Below are 25588 nucleotides of genomic sequence, written 5' to 3' on the forward strand. Positions count from 1 at the left end.
ACTGGAAAAAAGAGAGGGACCAGCCAGAACCATCTGAGGAGAAAAAAAAAAAAAAAATAATCACAGATCACTTCACAGCAGAGGAGGAGAAACCAAGAGCAGATGAATTGCAGAATGCAAATCGTGAAGGGGAAGTTTTAATCTGATTTAAGTCTCACTGAAGACAAAAGCAAAGCCTTTGCTCCACAAGAGGTGATGGCACAGTCTGCTCTCTACATCTTTTTTGTCCTCTCCTGAGTTTTGAGAGCCAAATCAGAAGGACATGGAAAGTGCTGTGGGGAAGGGTTCCAGGAGACCACCCAAAAAAGGAACCCCTCTTTTTCTTGGATGCAGAGTCTAAGGGAAGGTAACTGGGCTGGAAAAGCTTTGCTATCAGACAAACACAAGTTTTCCTCAACATTGATTTATTTTTAAATATACTACACAAGAGAGACTGGAATAAAAAATAAATCAAAAAAAAAAAAAAAAAGAAAAAAAAAAGAAAAATAGAGAAAGAGGAGGAAGAATTGAAAGTCATGTACAGAAACAATCTGTACTGGACCAAATTAAAGGGGAAACAACCCCCTTAAGTATCACAGAGATGAAGGACAGAGCTATTTACACACTGTAAAAAAGACAAGTCTACAAAAGTGTGTAATAACGAGATACAAATGTATAATATAGTGGCACAATATGTTATCAAAGTAAAAACAGTACCTCCAGGAAAGAGACAGTCCAAGGGTTGGCTGGGTAATTTTTTTTTTTGTTTGTTTTTGTTTTTTCTTACATTTTTAGAGGCAGCCTCAAGCAGAAGTGTGTATTTCCTTTTGAACTTTTGTCATGTGTTAAGTCATGGCTGTTTGTGAGGGAGAGAAGTGGTGTGAACATACACGAGTGAATTACTAGAAATCATATACAAAACAAACAGTTCCAAAGAGAACAGAATAAAATACAATGGAAGGCAATTAAGTGTTTAAGATACACAAGAGGGGTCACAAGAGTTACAGGGGAACGGGACACGGAAAATGCTTTTTGCTCTTGTTTGGAACTGTTAAAGAGTTGAGTTAAATTGCACAGTTAATAGCCCTAAACCTTGTTCTTTCACTATTGTCACAAGTCACAGTTAGTTCCCAGTCGTGTTGTGTTAGTTGGGAAGGTCACAGGACCTTGGAAAAGAAGCCCAGGAGTCCTGCTGTCAGCATTTTGTGGCACTTCCCTTGAGAGCTGCACCCAAGAGGAAAGTGTCTGCAGTCTTCACAGATCCTTTTGTGATGCTGGATGGAAGCACATGAAGGTAGTGATGGTTTTAACCCCAAGTTACTGGCATTTGAGTTCTTCACGAGGAGTCAGCACTGGCAGGGAGAGGGAGGTCCCCCAGGGGAGCAGAGAAGCCAGGTCCCACCTCTGCTCACCCAACAAAGCAAGTCTGGAAATTCAACTGCAGCAAGAGCCATTCTCACCCACCTGCAATGTGCAAGCTCAGATGAAACGACTGCTGGAGGCACTGGGGGCTCCATCCTAAGCTGTGTCCCCCCCAACCTGTGACCCTTCAGGGAGCAGTCACCAGCCAGCTGCTCCCTGCCCTGCTCTGCACCCCAAGCACCAGCCTGATGAATGTTAAGAGAGCTCAAGAGTGAGACAGCAACGTCCTTTTTAAGACCTTCCCCAAGTCCTTCTCCACTACCAAGGGAGATCTGCAAGGAGGCTCCTGTGCCAGGATGTTTGCAGGCACTGGCTGCAACATTTTCAACCCCATTTGGGCTCAGCAAGACCTCAGAAACTGCTGAGAACACAGAAATGAAGGGCACCGGGTGGAACTGGAAGAAGAATTTGGGTAAACATCACTTGTAGCATTCTGTCATTAAAGAAAAAAAAAAAAAAAAACAACCAAACCAAAAAGCCCCCTTACGTTAACATTTTTCCCCCCTTCCCTCCCAAAAGCTCCAATCTGTTGGATTCATGCCAGGTCACTGCCAGGCTCAGGCCAGGGATAGGTGCTGCAGCTCTCCCAAGACATGCAGGGGGTATATTGCTATCCAAACACTCATCCTTGTGTACAGGGGGGCAGAGGGAGGGGACAAAATTGCAGTAGAAAGTCCTCCTGAGGAGGATGGCATCTCAGTGTCCATCAGTCTGGCTTCAGTCTTAATGCTCTGTCCAGAACAAATAAAATATTAATAAAAAGGCATGGTGTGACATCAGCACTTAGACTTGTAGTCCACAAGGCAAGAACTCCACAGATAAGGACAATTGTGAGCACATGGAACACAGGGAAGCTGAGTTAAGAGGATGGGAAGTGCCTCTTGAAGACATTTCTGCCCTTTAGAGCTGGGGCAGCCATTCACAGTCTGTGTCTTCTGCACAGCCCTCACCTCACCTCACCACCCTGTTCCTTTTGTCAGTCCACACACATTACCCTCTCCACAGCTGGCTTTGGCCCATTGGGTTTTTCTTTTGTTGCTGTTTTGCATTGTGGGTTTTTTTTTTTTCCTCTTTTGTGGTGTTTTTTTTCCGTTTTTTTTGTTTGTTTGTTTGTTTTTTTTAATTTATTTTTCACCTGGCTCCCTGCTACCTCTGAACAATGTCGCTGATTTCTTTCACTGAACTGAGAAGTTTGCTAAAGTCCTGGGTGGCTGCAGGACCACTGCCAGCTGTTGCTGGGCAGATCTGAAGCTCCCGGAGGTTGTTTTCCAGCTTATTGATGGCCTCCCGAAAAGCAAATTTGTTCCTCATCTGCTGGATGGAGTCCACGTAGCTCACGCAGAAGGTGTAGAGGTTCTTGCCAGCCTCCAAGACAGCACTGTGGCTTGCCATTTGTTCAGAGTTCTTGCTGATGGCAAGACGTAGAGCCTCAGTGCTTTCCAACACCACCCCTTTGGTGATGGTGCCACTGGCAATCCTCTCCGGGGGCTGCCTGGTCTTCCGTAGGGAAACCCTGGTGGAAATGAGAGGGATGAAGGCTGTAGATGATGGTTGTTCCCCACCTGGGGCAGAGGGGAGAGCTGAGGAGGTGGCAGCTGGGGTTGCTGTGCTCAGCAGCAGCTTTGCAGAGGACTGTGGCTTTGGTACAGAAGGGATCCCCAGCTTTTTCACACCTTCCCCTGACTGGTTTGGCTTGACAGCATCACTGCTCACAGCATCTCCAACCTGAGTCAACTGTTTGGATTTCGGCCCAGACACCACATCTGCTGCTGCTTCATGGCTGGGACTGTGGGACACTTTCCCAGATTTGCCAATGGAGGAGGATGACAGTGGAAGTGGAGGGGCTGGTTTCAGCTTTGATAACTTCCCTTTGTCCTTCCCTGCCGCCTCCGAGGTCTGCTTGAGCCTCCTCAGTCGTGGCTCCTCAGAAGCAGCCTTGCTGGCCCCCACGAACCCAGCTGGGCTGGGTTTGACAGTGGACCCTTGGTCCATTGTCACAGAGGTACCTAAGGCACTGGATTTGACCCCATCGTCCTTGTGGAGCACGCTGGAGGAAGGAGGGGCAGCAGGTTGCCTACGGCCAAGTTTTGGGGTCAAAGTGGGAGGGCTGGAGCCAGGGCTCGACTCTGCATCTTTGAACACTTCATCAGTGGTCTCTTCATTTTTCTTAAGCAGCCGTGGAGGAGGGGTCACTGTCCCCCTGACAGCAATGTCACTCTTGGCCTCGTTTGCCCGTTTCCGAGGCAGCGCTGGCTTTTCACTTTTGTGTCCCCCAAAAGTGGAGGAATCAAACTGGCGTCCCGTGGACTGCAAATCCCGAGGCAGAGTCACAGATTTCCACTCCGTGTCCTTTGCTCCGTGGGGCACACAGGAGGCTGAGCAGGACCTCAAGAAACGTTTGCTGGAGTTGGAGCTGCTCTCCTCTTCACCCGCCACCCCCCGGCTGCCGCTCATCGTGCTGGATTTCTTCCGTAAGTGGGGAGATAAAAACCCAGAGTTCCCAGTGACAACCCCGTTGGTGACACCAGCCCCGTTGCTTGGGCTCTGAAATTTGGAGGGGTCAACTCCATCTGCTGGGGGTGCAATGAAAGCTCCATTGCCAGCATCCCTGGACTCCTCCTCCCCACCCGCCCTGCGGTCCGAGTGCCCATCCATCTCTCTGAAGGAGCTGCTCCGTTTTGGAGGGGTAGGGGCAGTTTTCTTCTTCTTTTTGATCAGGGCACTGAAGAGGTTGTGCTTCTTGTCTTTTGGAAGCAGCCTCTCATCTTCATTCAAACTGCTTTCCAGGGCCACCCTCTCCTTCCGTGGGAGCAAGGGAGAAATAGCAGGTTCATGATCCAGAGGGTCTGCGAGGGAAAGGAAAGAATTTTCTGAGCCAACGGTGCTTCAACAGTCATAATAACAATAATAATAATAATAATAATAATTTTCTTCCAGGATCAGACCCCTCCAAAAGGTGGATGCTAAGTAAAATCAGACAACTGCAGACCAGAAGTAAAATACAGCCATACACAAACCTGGACTGAATGTGGTCCCTAATCCTGCAGACATTTATTTCTGAGGTGGCTTTTACAGAGCTCAGCTGCCAAACTCCTTTCCCTGTGGGCTTCTCACTTAAACAGCAACATACAAACATGAAATGCTTACATTCAGATTCCTCTCTTACATCTGGAGACTTGTCTAAACTTCACACTGCAAAGAAGTTAAATATTAAGAAGCCTTTGCTTTAGTCCCTGTGCTGTTGTTGTCTTTTGAATAGCCAACCCTCTGAACTAGTAAGACATCTCTATCCCAGTCTCCTGGTTTGTGTGCATTGTGACTCTCCAGACCTCTTTGTTGGAAATGGAAATAAGTTTTTCACAAGCAGAAATCAAAATGCCCTTCACTTGGGATGGTTCCACCATGAAGACGACCACTCCTGTACAAAAATGGGGGAAAAGTGGTAGGAGGATTGCCCCAGAAGGAACCGATGAGGTGACCTGCTCTCCCCTTACAAGAGGTATTTAAAAATGAATACTGGTTTATAATAAATTTATACAGTGTTCTGAAGGGCTCTGTATTTGCCTGACAGGGGGTCTCATTCCCAGGCCAGGCACAGGGATGCCATCCTAATTCAAAGGAGCAATGCCTTCAGGGCAGCAGATCCATTTACAGCTCCAGTAGGCAGAAAGAAGGGAGGTGAAGCAGAGGCATGGGGAGAAAGGAGGATGCTTCTTAGTTATGCATCCGTGATCACCATGCTAAGGGCAGGACTTTGGGTAAGGAAGGGATTTTGGTTGAGGAGGAAGAATTTGAAGAGAAAGAGTTCCACACTTTGGGAAGACAGCACACATTCCCAGGGCCACGTGCAGCTCAAATGTTCCCACACAACTTCTGGGGACCCAGACAACCAGAAGAGCTCTCACAGCATTTGGAGAGGCCATGGGCTCACTGTGTCTAGACACAGCAGAGCTGTGGAGATCCAGTGAAAACAAGCAGCTTGCACTGAGGATTGGCTTCCAACTGCTGGACTTGCCATGGAAACACTGACAATTGAAGGGAAACTGCAAAAGAACTTTAATGTGAAATATTTTCTTTCACAATAACGAGTGAAATGATTCCCAGCATAATGTTAAAATCATTATTCCTGCTGCACTTGAATCTCTCAAAGCCCTTGAGTATTTAAATGAAGTTATTTTACTTCAAAGCTTGTCTAGTAGACAGTTTTATTTCCTATATATAGCAAATAACCCTCCTTTCTAACTCACTGATACTTTCTTTTTCCAGCATTTTACATCCATTCTTTTTTCACCTCTTTGTCTAGATGTACATCCATCTGCTACCAAAACACACACTACTTGGTGAATTTGACTTTACACAGAAAAGGTCAGTCACATGAATGGTCAGAGAAGGCACCCTCAACAGGAGCAGGAAGAAAACACCATTTTTCTTTGTCTTATTTTTCAAATGATCCAGGTAAAAACCTACTGTACACGTTCAGCATTTTAGCACTGCTTTTATTACCTCAGAATGGAAGGTAAGTTGTTGAAGAAACTGATTGAAAGAGAGCTTAACTTCATGAGAGATTTTGTAAATATCACTTTGTCCCTTGCTGAAATTACATTTGGTACCTGCCAAGAGTAATATTCTTTAGTGCTGCAAGCACAGGCCTGGTAGGATGGAAGAGTGAAGGAGTCTCCCTTATGGGGCTTGCTAAACCCAAGCAATTGTCCTGCTTTAAATTATGCAGCATGGTAGAATAAAGTGGCTTGAACACAGCAGATTACCCAGCCCTCAGATGCAGGGGGAGAACCCACTGATAGCTTCTCCCAGGGAATGGGAAGAGGATATGAACAGAGAGCTCTGTGCTCAGGCTCTGGTCTGTAGGGAGCTACAGGCAACAGCCATTAAGTTAAGAGAACTCCTCAGGCTTCTCTAAGCAACAGCAGGTAGAGCACAAATCCCTCAGCCAGTTAAGGATTCACACTCTCAGCTGCTGTGTGTATCTGGGTCCCAGAATTAACAACCTACCTTTGCAGAAAATAATAAAAGGCATTCTCAACCCAGGAAAGCAAGCCCAGCAGCCTGTCACACAGAAACACAATACCAGGACAGAAAGATGGCACTTGTTATTATATATAGCTTTGCCCCTGTGAAGACCTGGAGCTGGATGTGCATTTTGTTTTCCCCTGGATTTCCTGAAGGAATAATGACTTTAATTAAAACCTACCACATTCCCCCTGGCCTCGAGCATGTGCAGTCTCCAAGCTCTCATTGGCATCTTTGCTTTCAGCAGCTCTCCTTGATGTTCGTGTTTTGGTTGGTAACTCTGGGGCCTGGAGGAAATTGCTCACTACACTCCTCATGCCTTTCTTTCCCAATTCCTTCTCCACCTCTGCAACACACAGAAGAAAAATAAGCACTACAAGTCAACAGAAGGTAAAAAAACCCTTTTGCACGGTTCTGAGTTAATAGCCCAAAAAGAAAAGCAAAAAGCACAGGGCAGGGGTTCCTTGGGGCTGTTCAGACATTTGGCCCCTTAAAATCAGATGTAAACCCAGATGTAAACCCAGATGTAAACCCACCTCTGCTTTCTACACTGCTTCCACCAGGCAGTGTAACTAAAGACTGAGTTTCATCACAAAGCAGCCTATGAGCCTCAACATGCAGAGTTAAGGATCCAGTTGGCCCTTTTCCCAAGCCCTGGAATTGCTGGTCCAAGTGGGAAGCCCAGACCTACCATCTGAAATGCTGGATTCCTGAAACATCGTTTCAAAGGCCTGGTGGATCTCAGCAAAGGAGGGTCTATCAGAAGGGCTCCACTGCCAGCCTGGAAAAAAAAAACCAAACAAAAACCACACCACCACTCAAAACCTCCCACCAGCATTAGACATTCCATACACAGCAGCAGGAGCAGCCAGCTATTGCAGTTCCCTTTTTGTAAAATGAGAGAGAGATAAAATACTGTACCCAGACATCTGATTTATAAGGTGCAGGGCATCTGCAACCACTTTGGCTCTGATGGTTGCAGACACCCAGCACCCTTTAAATCAGGTTTCCATTTCAGTATTTAACAGCAAGGTGCTGAGCACCACTGGAAAAAAAGTGTAGCACACTAAGTCATGTACCAGAAGGCCACAGTGGAAGAGTAGCACTCAGTCCCATAAGAAGCCTAATGAAGCTCCTGCTTCATCCTTAGAGCACAAGCTTTTCTTTAAGCTGACAATAAAAAGCAGACAAAGAAAACACTGAAATGCACAACAAATCTCTCCCCCAAGCCTGTGTCCTCCCAGTAGAGATGAATGGCTGGTGTTCATCATCTGCAAAAAGCAGTTTTAAGCAAACACTTCTATACAGCATCACACCTTCAGTGGAGCTGGCGGGGGGTTTGCTGCAGATGGCCAGACCCTGACACTTTCATTGCATCTCTGCAGAGCTGAAAAGCAGCATTTAGGGGATTGAGGAACACTTACAGGCTCTCATGAGCTCATAAACTTTCTCAGGACAGCCTTCGGGGCGCTCCATGCGGTAGTCTTTCTCCAGCAGCTCATAGACTTGAGACAGGTCAATCCCAGGGTAAGGGGACATGCCATAGGTGGCAATTTCCCACAGCAGAACACCAAAGGCTGCAGTGGAGAAAGAAAGGAAAAAAGAAGGGAGGAAAAAAAAAAAAAAAATCAATAGCTTTGTTTTCATCTTAAATTTGAGATGATGTTTAGTGGGAGTAGTCAGTGAATATAGTGCTGCACTCTTAAAACCAGCTCTGGGTGGCTCAGATCCCAAGCTCAGCAGCAGCTTAAATGTTAAAGAAGCATAACAAGCCTCTCTGTCAGCACAGCCAAGGCTCCTGTGATATGACAGAGTAGAATTAGACTAATTTTCAATGTATCAGTTGTCTCCAACCTGAACGCCTTGAGATCCTTCAAGTCCTATTAAAGGCACAATTAAGAGACTTCACAGTGGATTAGCTGAAACCAGTTCAGTGCTGCACTGCAGTCTCTCCCCAGATTTGACAGCTCCACTTAATCTGCAACCTCTCCCTAGAGGACTCACACATTTGAATAGCTCAGTGGGTCTGGGGTGCCCTTGTTTAGCTGGAGCTTGGGTGAGGAACAGAAATTTGGGAGGCAGTGCTGAGAGGAATGTTCCAGCAGTTGAACAAACCAGGGTAAGGGTTGGGATGTTCTGGTCACAGGGAAAACTGAAGAGGAAAAGGGAGAGGACAAAAAGCATCTTGAAGCAGGCAAGGCTTTCCAGTCTCAGGAATTGGGAGGGGATGTAGGGCAGGAGCAGGGTCAGGCAGCTAACCCAGGAGTCAGACATGCAGAATAGACTCCACACCAGTTCAAGAACCTGCATGTAATTAGTTCAGTCACCCTATTCTGTTCCTAACATGAAGAGAAAGCGATTACAACCCTGCATAAGTAAGGAAATCACATCACATTACATGGTAACACCACCAAGGGCAATTTACATTAGACATTTCTGTGCACAATTTTCTTTGATTGCTGTCTTGAGGCAGTGAGGTGAAAGCATCTAAAACTCTGGTGTGCCCAGCAGCAGGCATGGCCTCAGGGAATGGCCAACTTGCTCTAATCAGCTCCCAAAGTCCACTGCCCTGACTCTAACTATGCAAAGGTTATGTGAAGTCTAATTAAAAACACCCAGTACTCCTCTTGGATCTTTCCTGCCTGAGTTCTCTACCACTTCAGTGCAACAGGGATCCTGCAGCCACCACAGTCACAGCAGCAGCCAACACCACCACCTACATAAGTCCAAAGCAGAAAAAACACCTCAATCTACTTGGGAAGATGTTTCAGGTTTTCCTCCACCATCTATAAAACATTTTGCATCAGCCACCTACCTAAAAGTTTCTTCAAAATAAAGCCTTTCTCTGCACAGTCTTCTTAAACTCCAGAAAACTTCATCAAGCTGCTTCACTACTATCTTTTTTTATGTTTTTTTCTATACAGAAGATGCTCATTTTCCAAGTGCCTTTGGGTCCACATCCCACCAACTTCTATCTTATGTCACTGGGCACTTTTGAGACCAACAGCTACAGCAGAGATATAAAACCCAAAGAAAGGCTGATAAAAAGTACAATGAGATTTTCTGTGGTCAGATTTGATAGAATGAAGTTTCATTTAGTTAAGCCTACCCTTATCACCAACACCTCAGGGCTCTTCAATAACCATTTGTCATCAAATTTTCCCTCTGTTTCTCCTCATCTCATTCCAAAGATTATTCTTTTAAAATGCAGAAAGACGAGCTTGGAGCTATCACTGAGACAGATACACACATAATTAATTTTTTTAACATAAAATCAACCAGATTCTCACTTTCCTCCTTGAAGCAGTTAGAAAGTTCCTGGGTACATAACAACCTAACACCTCAGAGCTCTGTGACAGCACTCTGTCAAGTCAGTAGCATCAGTGTCCTCCAGCCCCACAAACACTACAGTCTCCTTTATTTTCATACTTGCCAACAACTCAAATGTGTAAAGTCAGGCTGGCATCCTCAGTGCTCCACTCAAAGTCTGACTTAGCAGAGATCAGTTTCTGAACTTTGACAAGCTCCTAGAACAATACAGCTCAAACCAGGGAAAAGTGCTCACTCCTGAAATGCTTCACAATGTCCTCATTTCACAGCCCTGGAAGAAGAAGACTTCAATGCTTTCATGAGTAGATGGAAATTCTTACCCCAGACATCAGATTTAATGGAGAACTTGTTGTAGGCCAGGCTCTCTGGTGCAGTCCACTTGATGGGGAATTTAGCTCCAGCATGGGCAGTGTATGTGTCACCTGTCATTAGCCTGCTCAGGCCAAAGTCTGCCACCTTCACCAAGTGGTTCTCCCCTACAAGGCAGTTTCTGGCAGCGAGGTCCCTGAAAAAGAAGAACAAAAATAGGTGATGAGAAGCCTTTACCATCTCTCTTTCAGCTATAGCAAGGAAACCTGCTGTTCCTGAAGAAACCTGGGCCTGCCTGTGATTATTTTGATCAGAGTATTCCACATATATTATGCAGTTATGCGCATACATGTAAGGAGGAAAGAAAGTTATTTTCCATTCCAACTTTGTAAGACTGCCATCCAAACTTTTCTTTTTTCTTTTTTTTTTAAATGTAAAGCGAAAGCTTCAAGAAGCCCCCTCACTTTCAATAAAAGCTGCCACCCTCAGGATAAAAATAATTTAAAGAAATGTCAGTGCTCAAGTTATCGATAGCTGAGGATGAGCACTGAATAAAAGAAGTGGAAATGCCTCACTTCTTGCCCACCTCTCTAGCACTTGGGTCACCCCAGCCAACACCACTGACTCCCCAGAACTCCTTTTCCAGTCCTTGCTCAAACACCAGGTTTAACTCCCAGCTATGCTCTTCTACCCACATTTTACAATGCAACATTTTCCTATCACATTTTGGTCTTTTTCAGACCTGTTGTAGCCTCTGTAATTGGTACCTGCATTTTTAAAGGACAACAAATGAATTAAGCTTTTCCTTAATGTTTTTTCACCTGCCTCCACCTTGAGAGGTGAGAGATGTGCACATTGCATTTGCCACTTCCCTGGCTCATTGTTAGCAGCCTCAAAAATGCTTCATGATTATAAAAATAAAAAGCACAGAAATATGTTCCTCCTAATATTAGGTTTCCTTATAAACACATTTCCAGATTATGTCAAGTTGAACTAAAAATTGATTCTACCAGAAAGCCTGAGTGAGATGTTTAGATATGAGGCAGACACTGCTTTTGTGATTGTTCTCAGTCAGAATAAATTTGAAAAGTATGTCTTACTAGAAGCCCATTACATTTTCACAGTGTTTTTGAATATACCTTATCAATGCTGATTACTACAATGTGTGTCTAAATAAAAGCTCCTCTTCATAATCAAATTCCTCCTCCTTCCTGATTCGTTAAATGAGGTCACAGCCCAGCATCTGAATCCATGGATGGGAACTGTGACAACACTCTTAAAATAATTGGGTAGGTGGGTATGGGGGTGGCTGATAAGGGAAAATGCTACTATTTATTTTAGATAACTGGGTCATTAGAAATAAGAGGAAATGAAATGAATGGAAGAGCAGACAAATGGGAGCCACACAAAGCAGTTTTTAAAGTTCACTTCCTACAGACTGAAGGGATGAAGAGCTTTCAAAAGAGAAAAATCAAAAGCTGGAAATTTTAATTTGCAGCATCACTGTTTGCTTTGTTGCCTGACAGAAGCATTTAAATAGGCCTTTCATGCAGCAAAGGCAATGCATGACTTAGAGGAGCACCTAGAACTTTACACACCATCTTCATGTTTGTCTCTATGAAAAAACATGTGCTAATTTCATCTTCCAATTAATTGGGCAGGAAAGGTCACACCCTGGCACAAAGAATATCTTGTATAAAGCTCAGCAACTCAAACTTTTGCACAGGCTGTGTCATTACCCTGCTAGGAGGCCACTTCTACAGATGAAGAATGCAAAGCTCTGGCCATAATTGCAGCACACTTAAAGGTCAGAGCCTCTGAGTTCTTTTAAGACTGCACAGATGCTTATTAAAGTGAACACCCAATCTGGACAATAGGGGGAAACAATCCCTACAGAGTATAAAAAAAAAAAAAAAAAAGAGGAACAAACAAGAATATGGGATAAGAAGGCACCAAGAGGATGGCTTTGCTGTGAGCACCAGCACACATCCACCAACATCAACTGCAGCAGTTTTTAATGGCTGCTGGAACCAAGGAAGAGCAGTAGCTTATCTGGTCCATTAAGAGCCTGTTACTTTGGGGAGCATTTACATCTAAGGCCCTTGTCCAAACTATAAAAGTACTGGTATGTCTTTCAGCTGCATCTGCTTCAAAGGTAAGAGGAAAACAGGGAGAGAAAAGCCATTAGGACACCATCCTATAGCCAGGTTAATGTGCTGTAGCAGAATACAACGTGCCAGTGTGGTAAATACAGGACACCAACTGCATCCCAAGTCAATGCTGTGAAAATCTGAGCAGCAGGCAGGCAAAGAAACCAAGGAGTGCTTTTTGCTCCAGATTCAGGCGTGCCCGGTGTCCTTCCTACCTGTGAATGAAGTTTTTCTTCTCCAGGTACTCCATGGCTGAGGAGATCTGAGTTGCCATGTAGAGCAGCACCACAGCATTCACCTCCTGGCGGTTGCATTCCCGGAGATAATCCAACAAATTCCCATAGGTCATGAATTCCGTGATGATGTAGAAAGGAGGCTCCCGTGTGCACACCCCTAGGGACCAAAGTTATGCTTGAGAATAGCAGTGAATCCTTCAGGTTTTGCCCTTTCCTGTTTGTACCCTTAGAAGGCAGAAATAGAAGGCTGACAGGCAGAATGAATTCTGCCTGGAATTGGTTAATAAAAGGTTTTAATTTCCTGCTTCAGGCTCTGGCAACTTAAACATTAGGGAGACGAGATCATTAAAAATCATGTATTAGTGGTACAAATTGCAAATTTTGCCAGACAATGTGTCTGTGTTTAAAGCCTTGGTATGGTAAGCAGCTTATCTGCTCCTTAACATCCCTATCACCACACAAGGGTTTAGTTCAAATCCCTCTGCTTGGTATTTATCACTTACCTAATAATTGCACCAAGTTGGGATGCTTGATCTCCTTCATTACTGCAGCTTCTTTCAAGAACTCTTCCACCTCCATGGTATCCTCCTGCAGGACAATGGCAAAGCTTTGGCAAGGACAGCATGTACAAAGGAGGAACAGATCTTTGTATGAGGACACAAAAAGAACTGCAAACTGACAACATAAGCCAGAGTTCTTTCAAGGTAATTTTCCCCTGTAGCCACATCACAATGCCAGGGAGTTAGGAACATTGGGGTTTCTGTAGAAGTTTAAAAATATATATTTTAATCAGTCTTATTCTAACAGAGCTTTTTGGGGCAAGAAAATCCATATCTCTTTTGTGAAGGGCCTCTCACAGGACCACTCAGGAGCTGAAAAGGAAAAATGTGCTTCTTCCAAACAGGGAAAAAAAAAAAAAAAGGGGGGAGATAAGATGAAAGAAAAAGTACTGAAAAGAAAGAAGAATGAACATAAAAGGAAGGATATGCCACAATCAATGCTTGAGAAGCTACCAAAACGTGGGCCCCCAGTTTCACTGGGGAGGTGCAAGAAATGCCCCCCCTTTCAGATGGGGAGTCAGGACTGATGGAAGCCACTCTGGAACTGAAAGCTTGAGGTTCCAGAGATTTTAATTCTGGCATTTAGAGCCTGACCCATGACGTAACAGCTCTGGACAGATGTGTCACTACCTATTTGTTGAACACTCTAAAGTTGCTTGGCACAACACAAAACCAAGGAAGATACAATCTTGCTCAAAAGACAGATTTTCTGAAGCAAATATGCCCCAAATGGCCGGAAGGTCATTTCAAAGTGGTGCAAAACCACAGATCTATTCCAAAGCAATGTTTCTTTCTATATCCATTTTTTTTTTTTTTTCCACTGGTGGATTAATGTTGACAGGCTACATGGACGAAGTGTTTTAAGGAAGGATTGGAAAGGATTTACTGCTGCTGGTGAGAATGATAACAGTGGGCTGGCACTGTAAGATCCAGCCAGCTTTCTGGTTTGCTGCTAGGAATGAGAACCTTTCTCAAACAATTTCATTCAATCATTTACCCTTCCTTGACAATTAGCTTGACTGGCAGCTGTGATTTGCTGAACGCACTCTGTCAAAACTAATAGCCCAAAGGTCCTTGTGAGCAGAACCTTAACCTGCTTGCTTTGGCAAAGGAAACTGGGTTAAAAATCCAAGCTGCAAAATTACCCTAAATAAGCACTTGTCTTATGCACGAAAGGTTGCTCCTCTGCAGAGCTGCTCCCCTGATTTAAAAGCTCTCACCTTTCAGTGACCAAATTAATAGGAAGGACACAGACAGAGAACTACTATAAAAATGATCTCTCTGAAAACCTCATCTCATGCAAAGGACCAAGCCCAAGGAGCTTCCACTGCACCAAACCATGAAAGAAATAAACCAGTTCTGGGGATTTCTGAAGCAGAGCACAGCCCCACACAATGGTGTTAAGGGACACCAGGGTTGCACTTTGCCAATTTTAAAACAGGCTTCCTAGCAGGGGGGGCGGGGAAAAACAAGGAAAACAGGAAAAAAAAATGAGGCATTCCTCCTGGAGGCAGCCTCGAGGAGTGCAGTAAGAAGTGTGCCAAGATGATGGACTTTTTAGGATGGCAGGTAGTGACAGGACTAGGGGGAATGGTTTCAAACTAGAGGAGGGGAGATTTAGATTAGATATTAGGAGGAAATTCTTCACCATGAGGATGGTGAGACACTGGGACAGGAAACAGAGAGGAGGTGGAAGCCCCATCACTGGAAGGTTTTAAGGCCAGGCTGGACAGGGCTCCGAGCAACCTGATCTGGTGAGAGTGGGGTTGGAACTGAATGATCTCAAAGGTCCCTTCCAACCCTGAAAATTCTATGATTCTATGAGCTGCTCACACCACTTCTGCCATTAAATGGCCCTCAAAGGACCAGCTTTGGCCAGAGTCACAGCCAGCATCACCCAAGCAACACTGTGCAGGTCACAGAGCTCTGCTCCTGGACACTGCTCACCTCCTGCCCCTTTCCATCAAGTGAAAAAACCCCACAAACTCAGAGCATACCATGTTATAATAACAGACCCTTATAAATACTGACCTGCCCAGGCAATCCACTGAGCTTCCAATGATCTGTTTTTATGGGAAACACCTAAGCACCAGGACACTGCCCAGCATTTCCCAGTTAAATGCAACCCAGGAACAGTGTGTGCTGCTCTGTCTGCCTTCTTGTCTGATCCAGTGTTTTGCACCAGCTACGAGCTATGTTTAGACACTTGATAAAAAGCTGAACAACAAATGGGTGTTCAGAAGCATCAATGCTCAAAAAGAAGTTAGAATGATTTTTTTTTCTTTTTTTAAATCTCTTTTACTTTTCCTTCCCCTTTATCTTTCTTACAGAGATATCTGGAGTTGACAGGGAAGGAACAAGAAGAGCCATATAAAGTTTTGAAAAATATTCTCTCAGAGGAAAATAAAGTGAGTCATTTGAATGTTTGTGCAGAAGCTGTGGAGGGCCTGTTTTCTCCAGCAGAACTGGCATATAAATGTGATTTTAAAATGTTTCCCAAAACTTTGAAGAAAGCTATAATCCCATCTGTCAGGCAGTAGACTGACGGATTTAGGGAAGGTGGATTATAAATTTGCTTTTAAGGATGGGTTTAGTGTGCATAATTGCAGGTTAAAGTGTTTCTCAACTCTCTTCTTGGTTATTCTTATATTCCCCAGAGGAACGTGCTGCTTCATACTACATTATGAATCACTTCTAGTCATGTTCCATCAAATATTTATTTGATATATTTGAAACAGCCATGGTCTGTATGAAAGCTTCACCTTGTGCTCAAAGAGATTTGCTGGGATAACACAAAATCTGCCTTTGCTGATGGCTTTTAGAGAGAAGAGAATGAAAGCAACAACTGCAGTTGGGAGCAAAATGAGAAACCTGAAGACATTTGAGTCTCCTCATGCTGCAAGAGAAGCAGGAGAGGAGCTCAGAGTGATGTTAGACCGTGATTTCTGGGAAGAAATCTCTCCTGTGCATGACAAAAAGTTCAATCTGGTCTCAGCCCAGCTCCAGCTGCATTGCAATGCCCTGAGGTCCCCAGCACTGCATCCAAGCAGGGATAAGAGGTCCCCAGCCCTGGATCCAAGCAGGGATAAGAGGTCCCCAGCCCTGGATCCAAGCAGGGATAGGAGGTCCCCAGCCCTGGATCCAAGCAGGGACAACACTAGGTGTCACCCGCTGCCTGTACAAGCGGGCACTGGGACTCAGCTCCACTGGGGAGCAGCACCAGGAATCAGGAATCTCCAGAGTACAAAACCTGCCAAAACGAAAATACTTTCTGCAACCATAGCAACCCAGAAATACCGAGGTAGCTGCTGCTCAGACAGTAAAGAAGAAATATTTTCCTCAAATCAAGGAAATGTTTTTTTTCCCCTGACACTAAAGCGTCTACACGGTTCTCTGCACTTCAAAATTTCCACTGAAAAAAAAATAAAAAAAAACCCAAACCAAAAAAACCCACCCCAAACAAAAAGCTCTGGTTTGTTTGCTTCTACACCACATCCCCATTGGAGGAGAAAGAACATGGTGTCAAGTTAGCATAAACTCTTATTAAGCAATCAAATGCAATCTGTGTGGATGGTGCCAGAAGATCTCGAGTCACTTTTATAAACATAAATGAATTAAACAGTGACCTTATGAACTCACAGAGCATTATTTGCATTTCAAGAGGCAAGGAAACGAAGATACAGAAATCAGGGAGCAAAGCCAGCAACAGAACTGATTATACAGTTCCTCATTAAAGTCACTTACGAATTTTAATATATTTTAATATATTTTAGCTTGGATATACTTTTTCCTCTTCTTGTATTTTTTGATAAGGAACAGCTGTGAACAATTGCTTCAGACTTCCAGGCACCCAGGGAGCTTGTCTTTTGGGAAAGACACCACATAAGACAGAATGAAAACATGTAAAGCCTCCCCTGAAGCACAGCCTTTGAATTTTATGTTGACTGACTCACAATCCACAGTTTTCCTGAAATCATCAGCCTGTGACAGCCCTTTCATCCATCAACAGCTCACCTCTGCCACACCCCAAGTGTGAGACATCACAGCCCTATTTACTTTTCTAAGGTTTCACCCATTTTGAAGTAAAAATTGCACTGCTGATGTTCTCCTTTCTTTAGATACAAGTGTTTCAGGCATCACCTAGAAGCATAATAGGATCAGAAACACTCTACTCCAAACCTACAGCACACAAAGGAAGAGCCATCCCCAACCCAAACTGTAAGCAGATCCGAGGGCAACGGAGAGAAGGAATGGGATTGGAGTCCTACCTTTAGTGTCTTCACAGCCACTGTGAGGTTGTATTTCTTCCAGACCCCTTCATAGACCTCTCCATACTGCCCTCCACCAAGCTTGTGTTTCATGGTGATGTCAGTTCTCTCTATTTCCCATTTGTCATAGTTGGGGGAGACTCCATAGATGGTGGGTTTGTTGCGTTTGGGGGCCGGGTAGTGCAAGGTGGTGATGAGTCCATCTGCAACTGTGGAATGGTGATGGACCAGCTCTGCCAAGGTGTTGAAACGACTCTCTGAAGAGACATACAGCTAAGGACCAAGGAGAAAGAGAAAGCTCAGGCACACAACCCCTGGCAGAGGGAGAAAGCACTTTGCAAAACGGAGAAAGCAAAAGGTTCCATCAATCCGACTCGCCCTGCAGCAGGTGGGAGCTTCACAGAGCCCTGAGTAGCTCTCAGAACATCAGAGCTGAGAGCAATCAACACTCACAACATGGGAAATGCATGGATTCAGGAGAAAAATACATGCACTTCACAGAAACCATGGAAGGAATGACTGCCAAGAGCATGAGACTGGCATGCTGTTGCTTGAAATGCCTTTTTTTCAAAAGGTTCAAATCAGTAAAGATTGTGAGATATCACCTGGAGAGTAAGGGCTTGTGAACCTCAGGGTCCTGATTCCATTATTATTACATTTTCAGCTGTCTAAATTCTCTCTGAAGTGTCACTAGCAAACTGGTGGCTTCCCTGCTCTTGGCCTAAGCTGCTGCATGGATTTTGCATGAAGCTGAACAGCTGGTCTGCCCCACTCCTGTGATGGGCACTGATCAATAACACAGAAGTAAAAATCATTACCACTGAAAGAAAACCTGTAGGTTAACCTTTATTTATTACCTTTTTTTTTGCATTTATAGAAAAGATCCATTTTAAGCCTAAAAGCCTACTAAAGGTAATGGCCAAGTGACTCCTTACCACCAGAGCTTGGCATTTCCACTTTTCACACTCAAGCCCAGCCTTCTGTTAGGCAAAGGGACAAATGTTAGAAATTTTATTTTTTTAAAAAATATGCAGGTAACACCTAGAGGAGAGGAAGGCATCTTTGTATCAAAGCCTACACTGGACACAGCAGATGGAAGAGGGCAGAGCTTCACTGCTCAAGAAGAACCAGGGTCTGATAAGGGAGAACCATGCAGAACCATGTGCTAAGCCTTCCAGATTTCTGCCCAGTTCACCCACTATGAAATGAGTGTGATGCACTGGTCCTGCTGTGCACATTACATCCTGATAGCTATGACCAAGCTTCCCAAATGCTTCTGACTCACTGGATATGCTCTCAACAGTCTGTCTGTGCTTGAGCAGTGCCCATCTGTCTGGGATTTCAGGAGCCGACAGGGCTGCCAGGCATCCAGAAATCCCAGACTTCAGGTCAAAATCTGCTGCTTCCACCTAGGCAGAATTTTTGGATGCCAAAAGAAAATGCATCTGTGAAGCTCCAGTGGTAAGGCAAATAGAAAAGGGAGATGCATTTGCAAGAGAATTAAAAAAAATATCTGTGGGGAGGGGGAACAAACCCTCAGACTTGATTAGAGCCTTTGTACTGGAGACTCAATTTCTGTACAGATGCTCCTGGGGAGAATGTTCTCAGCCCTCTACCAAAATGAGTCAGATATTCTTTCAGTAAAATAACTAAAGCAAATCTCATTTCAACACTGATTAAAAAACCAAATCAAATGACCTTTCATGGTCATCACCTTAAAAACAGGTCTGAGAACAGAAGAGTGATAACATGAGAGGCTCTGGCAGCTGCATGGCTTGGGCCACCCAGCATTAGCCAGTACAACCACAAATTAAAACAAGCCATACCTGTTTGAGAGCAACTTCCAGTACTAACTGGGGTATGAGCAGTTCACATGGTAGACTGAGGACTAAAATATAAAACTATGGAAAATTATGCTGAACTTCAGGATCCCTTGGAAGTATTAGAGGGATATGGAGAAGGATGCTGCCCATGCTTTTATGATTATCTCACAATCTTGAAATCTCAGGGAAACTAGAGATTTTGTGTGACAGGTGAGGTGATCTTGTTACAGATGGAGAAAGAGGTTAAATAAATGGCCAAAGGTGTCAAACCTGTAGCAGGGTGGAGTACACAGCAGGATCACCCTGCCCAGCCCCAGGACAACACCATTCCATGCCTTAACACACATGAAGTTTTCTATTTCCATTCAAAAGCCACCTCCACCCACTAAATGTGCTCCTTCTGTAGGCAGAGTTTTTCTGACCTTTCAGTGATTACATCTCAACACTGACTCCTAAGGGCTCCACTTCCCAACTGCAAATCAGAGTTACAGGAATGTGGAGCACAAGGAGATGATGCAGCACCCTGCCCAGGCAGCCCAGTGTGTCCTGTACACAGATTATTCTGATTTTTCACTCCAATCCCCCTGCTCTGCTGACCCTGGTGAAGTGCCAAGCCTGAATTCCAGCTGCTTTCTGGCTAACTGCCCCCAAGAAAAGGTCCTGGGGCTGCTAACTGCACATATCCAGAGGGAACAGGATCAGGGGTTCTGGTTCTGTAGGGACTCACAGAGTTTGCCTCCTGGCTATGCTGCTGACATGTTCCTGGGGCAACTGGTGCATTTGTTCCTACAAACTAATACTGGTCCAAGGGTTGTACAGGTGAGCCACACACCTGCAGCTTCTGCCACCAGCTCACATCTTTTTTTCCTGTTCAGTCTATTTTATAAAGGTGGTTAAACAGGCCCACACTAACCTCCAACTCATCTTCAACCTCATTCCCCCCCCCCAGTCAGTGGACAAAACTGATCATCCAACCCAAAAATCCATAAAGGGCCAGGATAAAGGAGTGAGTCTGCATTCAGTTCAGCCACTGGAGGCTCTGAGAGGCTCAAGCAGGACACGAGTCCCAAGTCCTTAATGCTGAGGACAGCAGGATCTGAAGAACTGGCTGGGCAGAGCTGTTTATTCAGTTGGGTCACTCAACAGGAGCTTTGCCTCAAGTACTATCAAGTCAGGAAAACCAAGTCCTCTGTACCACGGAAGTGGTTTACCAGATGACTGGCTGCACAGTGCCAGTCAAATCAAGAAAGGTCACTTTTAATGCCTTCCTTATTAAAAAAAAAACAACAAAAACATTCAGAGGTGGTCCAGAAGAACACGATCCACTCAATTGGGAAATAAAGAAAAAATTTCCTGAGCAATTTTTTTTTTTTCTTTGAAGATTTTTGAACTCCAATGCACTGAGTATGAACTGTGCTAAAATTAAATCATGCACACCTCTGATTTTCTTCCTAGACTCTTCCATTTTTCCCAGGATAAGCCTGGCAATGCTGTATGATGCTCAGCACCACGCAGCAGTGGCTCCACACATTTCTCTAATACCTCTTTTCTCCTGGCAGTGTCTTCTCTCAGCCACAGGATATGATCCCCCCCAAAGCCATTCATCCTCATTGCTGCACTTCCAGATATTAAATTCCCTGGACAGTCTGAATAATGATCCAGCAGGCTGGGAGGGCCCCAGGTGCTCAGGGAGTTGAAGGGAAGTGCTTTCCATCAGCAAAGCCATGCTCTGCTGCAAAGCAGGTAATAGAGTGAGACACAAGCTGCTCAGAGCAGGGGACTTGCTCCAGCAAGCTCCATTTTGCAGAGGGAAAAGCAAGGATATTAGCTGTTTCTCTTCCCAGCTCTTCAGCTTTGACAGCTGGGGACAGGGTGCTGGAAGAGCACAGTGTCCTCCAAGCCCAGCAGCAGAGCAGGCAGCACATCTGCTGCTAAGCTGCTGCAATTCACTGCCCAGCTCATTAACACAAACTGGAACTGATGGGGTTTCCACTGAGCTGTCTCTTCTGCAGGGACACTGGCACCAGGGAGTGCTCTGGCTCTACCTCTGTCATCATGAGCAGCCAAAGCCCAGGAGCCACAGTGCTTGGTCACTGCCACATTTTGATGCTGTTATTTCCATCAGCTGCAGCTCTGCTTCAGTGCCTGGTGCTGACCTTCACCATTTCTCAAAAACATCAATTTAAACTTTGTGGAAAATGAACAGTTAACCTGGCTAATGGAGACCTGAATGGGTGATTGTAGCTCTGCAGAATTTTTTTTTTTTTTTTTTGGTGATATATATTAAAAAAATCAGTTCTGCTGAGATAAAAGCCTGCATATCCCCTTTTCCATAACCCCTTTTCCAGCTAAAATGGAGACCATGTGCTGTCACATCATGGACACATGCTTATTTACACCAACTGAAGGAGGCCTGGGTTCAAAATGTTCACATGTGAACATTGCTCATCTGCCAGCATCAGTGTGAATGGAAGGAATATCCACTACAGAAACAGGAGGAAGAACAATATTCCAGACTGCCATGTAGTCCTCCTCCAAGCATGCTGCATGTCAGCATTTCCCAGTGCTGATTCTGACCACAGATTGTGTCTGCATGGGAGGAAAAAGGAAGAATCAAGGAATCATAACTTGGAAATAGGCTGCATTAAATAACATGGTCAGAATTGTATCAGTTACAATCTCTTTACTAAAGTAAACAAAAAGTTTATCTTTTAAATTTTATCTTTAAAAAAAAAATCTTACCAAAAAGATTGTCTTTTTTATCTTCTTAAAAAAAATCTGGTTATCTTCTTAAAGATTTTAGAGTGGCAAGTCTGATAAATAGGAAACACTATGATTCCTCCTATGTTTTCATCTTAAAGAATTTGCTGTCAAAAAATGCTGTAAGAACAAAACTTTTGCAGGGCAAAGGAAATTTGGCCACATTGGGCCACTACTATACTTGGTTTTGGTTTTTATTCTTTTCTTTTGAAGTACTTTAATGGCACAGAATCTGTCATCTACCAGATGCTGGCAAGAAGAGCCTCAGCAGCCATGCTCCAGACCCACACTTCAACTTCTGCACAGGATATCAAGAGACACTGTTTAAAATAGATGTGTTAAAACCAAGATTTTTGAAAACCCAATGCCAGCAGAAATGTTTCCATGAAATTCAAACAAAAAAAAAAAATCTGTAGAAAACTACACTTTTATGCTAACATTTCTCTGCAGCATCCACTAAGCACGGCATTGCAACACTGCTACAGCACACAAGGGTCTAGGGAAAAAAAAAATGAAGAAACTAGAGACTGGGCTCATATAAAAGTGAAATTGCCTACCCGTCTCCAATGATCACGCTGAAATACTGTAGAGAAATCAAAACAGTAGTTAAAAATACTGCAGCATAGCTCAGGGTCCCTAATATTTCCAGGATACCTAACAAGAGGCACTGACTTTTCTGTTTGGCAGTTGCAGAGATTATCTTTTGAACATCCAGGACATGAATTCACCCACAGAATCTCTTATTAAGGGTATCTATTACATTCAGCTCTGATGTAACTCTAGTATCTCCTTAAACTGCTCCACTACTGAGCTGCTTTATACCTCACCAGACGTTTGCTAAAAGGATCAACCTGTTTTGTCACAGAGGTGACAGGCAGGATTTTACTGTAAGCACAGACCATAAACATCACGATCAGGGTTCAGAACTGCTCAGTTCAATCCCTGCTCATTGCTCTCGTGCAGTTAGCAGACCAAGTCTCCTGATCAAGTTTGATTTCATGGTTTGGGTAGCCTGCAAGCCTACCTTTCCATCTGATGCAGTGTTTATTCTGTAGTGGTACACCCTTCCTTCGTATCGCAGGGAAATAGATCTCTGTCCTGGACTGCTCTCACTCTCTCGTACAAGAAAGCTGCCATTGATCCCACTGCTCAGCAGGTACTCAGCAGCATTCCGAGACACTGGTCCATGATACCAGGAATGCTTTTCCAAACTATTCACTGGGGTGATGTAGTTGCTGGGCACCCAGCCTTGTCCGTTCTTCGTTTGAGCCTCGCACCATTCCCCGTTGTGATTGTAGCCCAGGACACGGAGCTTTTCACCTTAGCACAAGAAAAAACACTTAAGACATGGCAAACCTGGGAGCTGGAAAGATGGGTTTTTTCTGGCTGACAGATCTTTAACTCATCTACAACAAGAATAGGTATCTGCCTGAGCAGGGAGCATGTGTTTTTCTTTAAGCTTCAGTGGACCCCTCAAAGACAAATTAGGTCACACACATGCTTCAGGACTTTGTTAGGCTCTCGTGCAGTTCTGCAGCAGCCCTGATATGGCTTGAATTAAAAAAATTAATCCATCAAATATTACTTAAACAGAGCTAGCTTGATGGGGCTGGACAAGCACTAGATAAACAATTAAAAAATATTTTCAATTAGCAAGGTAAGCAGATGCGACTTGGAGTACACATAAGGAGCAAGTAAGAAAACAGTAGATCTGTAACAGTCATTTTTCATACACTGACTCTGTTTTGGAGAGCTATGAAAATGACAGAGGCCAGCCTCTAAAGTCAGCTTAGTTTAATTTATCAGTTCAAATTTTTGCTCTTAATGGAGACCTTGGTTTTTGCAAACAGTTTCTTGCCCAAATGCAAAAGCTTCAGACAGTTTTAACCTTTTAAAAGGTTATGACTCTGTGAAATGTTTGTATTTGTTTAAGAAGAATTCCCACAGTAAAAAAATTCCATAGGCTTTAGTGTGTAACTCAGTTATTCCACAGTGACTTTTCTTTCTATGCCTTCTCACACTCTCCCAGTACCCTTTTGCCCAGCTACCTTACCTTTAGTTATGCTGAGAGTGTTGTCCCCACTCGCCACAAAATCATACAGTGCAACAAAGAGGTGGGGGTCATTTTCACTAGGACAGGACAGAAGGTTTTCCTTGGAGTTCCAGCGAGCTGCTTCACTCAGACCCTGGGGCTCAAAGTCTGATACTACTGGTCTCTGGAGGGCTTCTGGAGGAGGAAAAGAGAGGAAAAAACAGGTTCATCTTTGCTGATAAAAGCCATCTGGCTGACCCGCGTGTGCTCTGATTTTCTGATTTGCACTGTATCTTGACATGTGTGCTCCTCATGCTTCACAGGACATGTTCTTTACATAGATACAGACAGTTCTTTAATGCAGCTCTCCTGCCACACAGGCAGGACACCCTTGCTCCAGAGCTGTCCCCCCAAACCTGTCCCGGGCCCCCAGCTCCTGCCTCCCACTGCTGGCAGGAGAGGGGAAGCTCCTCTCCCTACCTACCTCCTTCCTTCCCTCCACTAAATGCTGCTCACGTAGACTGTTTGCTGCTTCTAAATCCTTTGGCTCATGCTTAACTGCAGGAATGGTTAGATTTGAAAACAAACTCAAGACCTTTAAAAGGTAAATCCCTTAATTATGCTATAAATGAAACGGGCAGAACACGCAGCACCGAGAGCCAGGCAGGGCAGGATTTTATCAGATGTGGTATTTAGGAACAAGATGCATACTTTTGTTTTTCACAGTGTTTTCAATCATTTCTCTTCTTATTTGAGAACAAGGCTGTGTCTTTTTTTATTGCTTTCTCTCCTGCCTGCCACTCTTGTAACCAGAGCACCACTGCAAGCACGCTTCACACAGTTTTCAATATTTTTAGGAACCCTGAGCCACCTCCAGAAAGATTCCTACCAACTGAGCTCCACAGGTGAGTAAAAAACCAATCACCATAGGTGTTTGTGCAATGCAGCACATCAGGAGTGTAAATTCACCAAATCCCAAGCAAGCCCAAAGACCTCAGGGAATTTTATTGCAGTTGGTCCTGCAAACCCTCCCCTCCAGACCACGATTCAGGAGCAGCGATGCTCCCAGCTGTGTCCCCTAACTCTGAAGTTCTGTCCCCCAACCCAAAGCTGTGCTGACAGCCTGGTGGGTGACTGTGTGCTGGCAGAAACCCACAACAAGAAGTTGTGAAAATCTTTTGGGTTTGAAGGGTTATTTTCCATCTGGCTAAGTTCACCAGGCGAGGTCACAGCACGGCACACAACCCAGCACGGCACTGCAGCCATGGGGACAGGAAACACAGCACTGTCACTGTCACACCTGGCCCCTTGCCACATGAAATTCTTCTTCATTACTCAGCATCAGTCCCCCCTGCTCCCCTGAATCCCTCTTCTGCCCATACCACAGGGCTCTAGAGGGAGAAATCCCAGGCCAAGTGTCTTCTACGTGATCAGGTCACCCGGGAGCACAGGTCCCACACTGGTGACACCAACAAGCAAAGGGCTGCTGTGTAGATGAAATGGCATAAAAGTCTGGTTTTAACACTACTGCTTGTCTGGTCTGGAAATCCAGTATAATCTCCACCAGTAAACCAATGAAGAACTGACAGGATTGACACCAGAAAATGTATGGAAGTCAGAAGTGGATTGGGGCAGGTCCAAAATACATTTCCCAACACGGAAATTCTAAAAAAAAAAACAAAACCAAAACC

The 25588-nt window shown here is 44.5% G+C and overlaps 1 protein-coding gene across 2 annotated transcripts in view; it reads right to left on the reverse strand.

The window, feature by feature from the left end:
* Positions 1-387: 387 nt before the first annotated feature.
* ABL1 (ABL proto-oncogene 1, non-receptor tyrosine kinase) overlaps positions 388-25588 on the reverse strand; it is a 77726-nt gene continuing 52525 nt past the window's right edge. For both annotated transcript variants that reach the window (XM_071766538.1, XM_071766539.1), the window contains exons 2-11: positions 23919-24092; positions 22890-23185; positions 17283-17555; positions 12958-13042; positions 12434-12611; positions 10080-10264; positions 7854-8006; positions 7121-7210; positions 6611-6775; positions 388-4247 (exon numbers count right to left, since the gene is read on the reverse strand). In XM_071766538.1, coding sequence (XP_071622639.1) covers positions 2548-4247; positions 6611-6775; positions 7121-7210; positions 7854-8006; positions 10080-10264; positions 12434-12611; positions 12958-13042; positions 17283-17555; positions 22890-23185; positions 23919-24092 — 3299 coding nt within the window. In that variant the 3' untranslated portion in view covers positions 388-2547. The remainder of the gene's footprint in view (positions 4248-6610; positions 6776-7120; positions 7211-7853; positions 8007-10079; positions 10265-12433; positions 12612-12957; positions 13043-17282; positions 17556-22889; positions 23186-23918; positions 24093-25588) is intronic.

This window comes from Heliangelus exortis, chromosome 22 (genome assembly GCF_036169615.1).
Source record: "Heliangelus exortis chromosome 22, bHelExo1.hap1, whole genome shotgun sequence".
NCBI classification, from domain to species: Eukaryota; Metazoa; Chordata; class Aves; order Apodiformes; family Trochilidae; genus Heliangelus; species Heliangelus exortis.